Below are 7,607 nucleotides of genomic sequence, written 5' to 3'. Positions count from 1 at the left end.
GCTGTCTTTGTTGTTTTCAAATGGCAAAGAGGGTGAGGGACATGGCTGTCAGAGGTGTCTTGTAAGTTTACTGATTCTGTTTGTGAGGCACTCTGGTTACCTAGTCATTTCCATAAGCCATGCCTCTGGAGGCCATAAGAATTGTGTGGGACACAGGACCTATTTATGCAGTCTTTTTTCTCCTCTCCTACCTGCATTTTCTCAGACCTTGCTAAGATTGTTTCTTGTTCGTTTCTTGTTTTGGATAGCTTCCATAGCTTCTTCTGTATTCTCTGAAGTTTCTGTCATACACGAATTCTTCGATATAGACTGTAAAATTTCTTTTCTTACATTTTCTTCCCATTTTCAACTTGGGCCAGGGTTCTTTAGTTTATATTAAGAGCAATGAGCTTTTTATAGCTTACCAAAATCAACTTTTTAAAGTGGACTTTCTTCTGTAATGAGAATCACATGTCTGTTAGTTTTGGTGAAAATGGTTGACAGATTAATGGGTTGATTCTCTTATGGCGAGGCTAACAATTTGCTTCTGCAGGCTGTAGCTGTCTCCTTTCTCTCCTTGTGCCCAGTTCACAGACTATGTGGGAAGACCTATTGATGGTGCATGGAAAGCATACAGAGATCCCTGACTACTACTTCCCTGTTGTTCTGCTTATACAGAAAACACCAGGCATAATGCTAGTGGGGTTTCCTAGCTGCAGCTTATAGCCTCCTTGGTGACTTCTTGGTTTTCAAGAGATACTGTCTCAAAACCAACCAACCAACCAACCAAAACAAAACAAAAACCGAGGTGGCAATGCCTGAGGAACAATATTCATAATTGTCTTATAGCTTCCTATGTGCACACTTACACACACAGCATGTCCATGTTGTTCCATGTACACAAAAGTAGACTCATGTGTACCTACATGTTCACATACACACAGACATGCAAACAAACCCATGTACACCTGTATTCACACACTTAGAGAAAGTTTGTGCTTACTAATGAGAAGTTTTGTTCAATAAGTTGGGTTGGGTTGGTTTTGTTTTATATTGTAAGGGAGGAAGGAAGGCAGTTGTATCAAGGCCGTAGGCATAGTAGACAAGAGTTCTATCACCACATCACACCCCCAAACCTGTGAAAGGTTTTAATATAGAAACATTTTATGCAAGTTTTTTAAAGCTGTGGTAGCCAAGTACTTCAATATTTAGGACTGCTTGGTTGCTGACTTTCATAGGATAATCTTAAAGAAGCTTTTCGCCATGTAATGCAGGCTTTCCTTGTTATTCCAACCTGTCCTCCAGAGTAAGCCTAGTGGGTAAAGGTTACCCTTTCAAGGCTTTTTCAGTTTTACTGAGAAGAAACCTAAGCCAGAGCTATGCTCCTCTTCCCTCTGTTTGTATGTGCATGCCTGCATGTGCATGCCTGTCTAAGTGGAGAGACAGCAGTTCTAAGGAAGGAGTGGAGCTGCTTTTCTAAGAATGTTCATCCTTAATGAACCATTTTTCTGTACCATTTTGGAGTATCATCCTCATCATCAGTATTCTGTCAAAGCACACACAATGGGCCTGTGACTCCGTGTCTCAGGAAAACTGCAAGTTCCTTGGTTGTTACTGAATTTCAGAACAAAGCTAGGGAAATGTTAGACTTAGCAGTTTTTAGCAAGTATTTTGAGGCCATAATGCTGTTTAGATGTGCACTGTATGCTTTAATGGTACTGCTGTGAATTCTTTACTGGGTCTGTACACCTTACTTGGTTTCTCCTGTAATTGTAAGGCCTGACTGAGGTTGAAGTAACCACAGGATTTGCATACTCTTTCCTTTAAATTTAGACTGGCTTTTCATTTGTTAAATGTTCTTTTTACCTTAGAAAGAAATCTGGCCTCTGTTTTGGACTGAGAACTCCATGCAGAGACTTTTCTGTGGAAGTTGTAGACTAAACCTCCCAGAGCCTTTAATACAAAGGGTTGAGCCTGCCGTATAGAAGTGTAGTTGAACCCAGACCCAGAACTTTGCTGTTACCTGTAGTCTAAGGCCTTGAGTTTGGGTGAGGCACATTTCTTTACAGTATGTCTTTCACTTAGCTTCATGATCTAAAGACTCCTCCCTAACCTGACAGAGTTTGAGGGATGGCCTTAAAAGAGGGTTGCTGGGTCTTTGGACTGACATCACTCTTCCAATAAGGAGTAGTAAATCATGCCTGGTGGTTTTTTTTTTTTTTTTTTTTTCTCTGCTTCTGTTTCTGTTCTCTGCAGTATGAGTTGGCCACAGGCCGATTTCCTTATCCAAAGTGGAATAGTGTATTTGATCAGCTAACACAGGTGGTGAAAGGAGACCCTCCCCAGCTGAGTAATTCCGAAGAAAGGGAGTTCTCCCCCAGTTTCATCAACTTTGTCAACTTGTGGTAAGTATTGTTTTGACCAAGATTCTAACACAAATTGGGGGAGCAGTTAAGCAACTTAATCTCAGCCACATATACCCTCTACAGAAGGAGGGGGGCCTTTTGTTACAGTACCCCTAGCTAGGACTATGGGTCACTGCTTTGTAGAAGTTCTAGCCAGCCTGGAGAGGCAGCATCCTCTTAGTCTACTACAGGTATTGCTGACAAGCTGCTAGGTTAAATGTCTAGTCCCTGGTACAAGCTGCTAGGTTAAATGTCTAGGGTAAGCCTTATCTTCTCGTGATAAGGTTGTTTCAGGATCACCTGGATGTTTTTAGTACTCAGTAACTCACCAGACCAGATATAAGTCATGGATCTCTGGCCTGATAAAACCTAGAGCATATTGGGTATAGATGTGTGTAGTAATGTCAAGTCCAAAGCTTAAATTCATAGGCTAAAATTAATATATTTGTTCTCTGTAATCTTTTTCTAAAGAAGGCTTAGACTCCATACTGTTGTCTGCTTCATCAGTTCTTTTGATATGCACATGGCACCTAAGAATAGATGTGTGTAGGGCCGGGGAGATGGCTCAGTGAGTGAAGTACTTGCTGTGCAGATATGGAGCCTGAAACACCATCTATTCCTCAGAAACCATTAAAAGCCAGGTGGACCAGATGGGCTGTTTGTAATGCCAGCACTTTTGTGGCATTTGTTGACTGGAGTTTTCAGGTCTCTTTCTTCTTCTCTGACCAAATTCTGCCTGTTGTGATCTTTCAGAAAGGGACAGAATGCTTCCTTTCCTCACTGAAAAGTTTGTTGTTTACACCTTGCACATATCAAATGCAGTTGTATAATTACATAAACTTGCCAATTCTGCATATCTATTTTAATAAAATTCTTGCTAAAAAGAATCTAATGTACATCACAGACTCTTTATCTTAAAGTGCTTATTTATATGTGTTGTGTGCAACAAAACAAGTGCCACAGCACCTATGAGGAGGTCAGAGAGGAGCTTTGGGGGTTCCTTCTCACCTTTTACCTTGATTTGTGAGCTGGGCCTTTTGTTTATGTCACTGTCTGTAAACTCTGAGTGATTTTCCTGCCTCTGTCTCCCATCTCTTGGGATTATAGGGCTTACTACACGTGAGAGCTACTACATCCAGATTTTCCCTGGGTTCTAGGGATGCTTTTCCCCACTGACCCATTTCCCCAGCTCTGCTGTTTGGATCCCTGTACCTCCTCTGTGGTTTTCTTTTACATGTGTGTATATAGTTGTGCTACATTTTCTCTCTTTGTGTCACAGCAGGTAGCAGTGGTGAATATAAGTGTTCCATCTTTTTTTTTTTTTTTTTTTTATTTCTCAGCATGTCAGAATTTTCTGAAGCATTATGTTTGCAGCTGAAGGATATCTGTACTGTTCTCACAAGGGTTTTGTTTAAAGCCTTATGTAACCCTGGCTAGCCGTGAAGTTTTTATATAGCCACAGATGACCTTGACCTGGTCTGCCTTTCATTTATAAAAAGTAAAATAATTGGGTCACTATGACTTTATCTTAACACTGTTACTTTGTTGTTATTTCAGCCTTACGAAGGACGAATCCAAAAGGCCAAAGTATAAAGAGCTTCTGGTGAGTCTGGACTCTGTAACCAGAAATTGGTGGTTACAGTTTACCCTTCAATTTCCTACCTCATTTCTCATAAAAAGAATTTGGTCTTACCATGGTAGAAAATTCTCCTAAAACACTCCATTGCGAAGTCTAAGTGTGTGTAACACTGTAGGACAAAGTTAGTGAGGTTTTTATTCAGTGTGCTTGCTCTTCTGGTAATGCACATCACTGGGACATTCTTATTCAGCTTATGATAATCAGTCTTCTTTGTGAGGCTTTCCTTTGAACAGAGGAGAGAAAGTACTGTCTGGTCCAATGATGTGGAGACATTTGCAGAAAAGATTGTGTTGCCTATCACATTTAGGGCTTTCTAAGGCTGTTAAGCCAAACTTGTGAGCAGGTAATATAACCAGAGAAGTTGTGGGAAGAATTGCTGTTGAAGCAATAGAGAACAATAAGAGGGCTTGGTGACACAGTCTGTGGGTCTAGAGAGCACAGGGAAGGTCTTTCTTGGCCTTTTTTTTTTTTTTTTTTTTTTTTTTTTTTTTTTTTAAAGTAGAAATTAGAAGGTTTGAAACTGAAAACCCCTATGGAAGATCCTTGAGCTACTAGTGGGCTGAACGCTGAACTGATATTCCTGTAGTTCTTGGCTCTCAGGTGGTATGGTGAAGAACAAACAACTCTGTTTTCTTCCTCAGCAAATACTCCCTGTACACAGTTCTCAGACCTCACTGCCAGGGTGGAACCTACAGATGGTAACCCAGTATCTCATATCTCAGGCATCCACATCTATCTACTAAACTGTTGATGTGATGAAAGCCTTTCCTATGGCAACTGAAGCTGACAGTGCTGTGTTGTATAGGAAGTGAGAGGGTTAAGTTATGGCTCTGATACAGTTGCTTGATACTTTTTCCTGTTCAATTTTCTTGCAGAAACATCCCTTTATTTTGATGTATGAAGAACGTACTGTAGAGGTCGCAGGCTATGTTTGTAAAATCCTGGATCAGATGCCAGCTACTCCCAGCTCTCCCATGTACGTCGACTGATACTGCTGCTACATCAGACGAGAAAAAAGGGCTGAGGGGAAGCAAGACATAAAGAGTTTTCATCCTGTACCACAGTGTTTTATTGCTCGCCCAGACACCATGTGCAATAAGACTGGTGTTGGTTCCCATCATGCCTGTGTACTTCTATCACCTAGAATGTGCATCCCTGTTATACCTGACTGATCACGGTGTTAGTGCTGGTCAGAGACCTCATCCTGCTCTTTTGTGATGAACATATTCATGACGTGTGGAAGTCAGTACGATCAAGTTGTTGACTGTGATTAGATCCCACCTTAAATTCATTTCTAGACTCAAAACCTGGAGACGCAGCTACTGGAATGGTGTTTTGTGAGCTTCCAAAGGCTGGAAGGACACGGTCATGGATGTACTATGTGTGAACATAGAGACCTGGGCTTGAGTGAGAAGAGCTTGCACAGCCAGTGAGACACATTGCCTTCTGCAGCTGGGAGACAAAGGAAGGACTTCCTTTTTCACCAAGTGCAATAGATTTACTGATCTGATATTCTGTTGCTTTACAGTCACAGTCAATGTTTGGGGATTGATGTGCTCAGCCAAATTCCATGTTCAAAATATCGTGTTAAATTAGTTAACCTATCTTTACCAAAAACCATGTTACTTTCAGAGAGGTGAACATTACAATACTGAGACAGGACAGGATGTGTTCTTTGTCCTTTTCCAGCCCTGTTCTTCACTGGGAAGACACAGGAGTCTGCCACCTGTCACAGAAGGGTGCTGCCAACTTGATGCTCTACCTGCCACCAACTGCCAGGACTGAAAGAAGGAAACAGTACTGAGGGCAAAGTTTACAGATGTTTTTGATTCTGGTATTTTGTCCAGAATAGCTTGTAGCAGCTGTAGATTCCCCTTTGTCCCCAAGCCTGGGGCTTGAGCCATCATAACTCACTAACAGGGAGAATTAGCTAGTAGCAATGTGCCTTGATGAAGATTTCCTGCAGGCAGCAAAACACCAAATCACAACTCTTTGCTTCTTGCCATCATGGGCCAGGTCCTCGGTTTCTAAGTCTTACCTTTCCCCACAATTTATTGTCACCATGTGGCTTTTGCTCAGTCCAATATTCCACCTTGTTTTCCACATGGTGAACCCAACATTACCAGGGATGCTACTGACCACAGTGTGTAACCCTGGATCTCTCCTGTGCTCTGGTGTTCAGAAAGCTGAGTCAGCTGGGCCCAGTTGATGTTGTAGCTGAGAGAGGCAGTCTGTGGAGAGGCACATTTGAGCAGAGTAAAGGTCAGAAATGGCAGCCTTTCAGAGACGCATGGCTGTCACCTGCTGGGGCCTCTACCAGTTCACTATCTCTTGGAAGTGGAATTCTACCCACCTCTGCTCCCAAAAAGACAAAATAAAAACAAAGCCACTTCATCTCATGTGCTGCTTGTCTTCAGCCCATTAGCCAGGCACTGAGAATGAGGCTCTGCACAGCATTTAGGCAGCACTGGTAGTTGGTCTGCCATGCAGGATCTATTCCTGGTGGGCACTGCTGTGTCTCTAGAGTGGCACTCAAAGCACTATCAAACAAAGGAGAATGGTGCTGTTCGAAGTTATCCCTTCTCACAGGAGAATTTAAAAAATGATTTATCTCTTGGTACACTTGCCTCATTTCCACCCCTGGCCCCCTAACCCCAAGATTCTCTGTGTTCCACCAGGAGACATGTCTTTATGGGATGTCTTCCTTATGCTGCACCAAGCCATTGTCCTCCATTGCTCCCAGGACTCCAGAGGAATTTGTTTCTCTGCTGTCAGCTTCCTGTCTGGCTCAGTATAGCCTCACTCCGCCATTATGCAAATGGAGATCAAAGTAATTCTGACTGTCCAGGAGCTATCTCACTTTCTGCTGTGTGGGTGACCACATAAAAAGGCAATTTTAGTGTATTAATCATAGATTATTATAAACTATAAACTTAAGGGCAAGGAATTTATTACAATGTATCTTTATTAAAACAAAAGGGTGTATAGTGTTCACAAACTGTGAAAATAGTGTAAGAACTGTACATTGTGAGCTCTGGTTATTTTTCTCTTGTACCATATGAAAGTATATAAAAATTATCAAAAAGCTGATGTGCAGGGATATTGCCTTATTTGTCTGTAAAAATGTAGCTCAGTAACATAACTGCTTCTTGGAGCTTTGGAATATTTTATTCTGTATTCTTGTTTGAATCCTTCCTCTATTTAAGACATAGCCATGAAGTCCACATGTTTATGGAATAGTCTACCCTTTGCCTGCAGGTCAGTTGTAATAAATCTAGGTTGTGATGATGGTCTTGTAATTTGATTTTCTGCAGTCATATCCTGAAATCATCTGTGCATTTCAGATGGAGGAGAGTTATCTCCTTCCAGAAGTTTCTGATTCTTTTCTTTATCCCCCTTTCTCTGCTTGTTCTCCGACCGTGAATGTAACAGTGTAGGACAGCTTACTTTCCCTCTTAGCAGCTGTGGTGCAGTCTTTCCAAGCTCACTCTTGGGTGTATGGCCAGGCCTTGGCTGTAGGACGCTGCAGGAAGGAGGTGCAGTTCTGCCTGGATCAGCGCACAGTGACCTTAGGCCCTGGTGTT

General features: G+C 41.9%; 1 protein-coding gene across 2 annotated transcripts in view; it reads left to right on the top strand.

The window, feature by feature from the left end:
• Positions 1-7,302, top strand: part of MAP2K4 (mitogen-activated protein kinase kinase 4) — a 98,759-nt gene extending 91,457 nt beyond the window's left edge. For both annotated transcript variants that reach the window (XM_080922221.1, XM_080922220.1), the window contains 3 exons: positions 2,236-2,384; positions 3,942-3,987; positions 4,899-7,302. In XM_080922221.1, the coding sequence (XP_080778347.1) occupies positions 2,236-2,384; positions 3,942-3,987; positions 4,899-5,012 (309 nt within the window). In that variant the 3' untranslated portion in view covers positions 5,013-7,302. The remainder of the gene's footprint in view (positions 1-2,235; positions 2,385-3,941; positions 3,988-4,898) is intronic.
• Positions 7,303-7,607: the final 305 nt, after the last annotated feature.

Source organism: Micromys minutus, assembly GCF_963924665.1.
Source record: "Micromys minutus genome assembly, chromosome: 10".
NCBI classification, from domain to species: domain Eukaryota; kingdom Metazoa; phylum Chordata; class Mammalia; order Rodentia; family Muridae; genus Micromys; species Micromys minutus.
The sequence above is the reverse complement of the archived record's forward strand: the minus strand, read 5'-3'. Positions and strand labels throughout refer to the sequence as shown.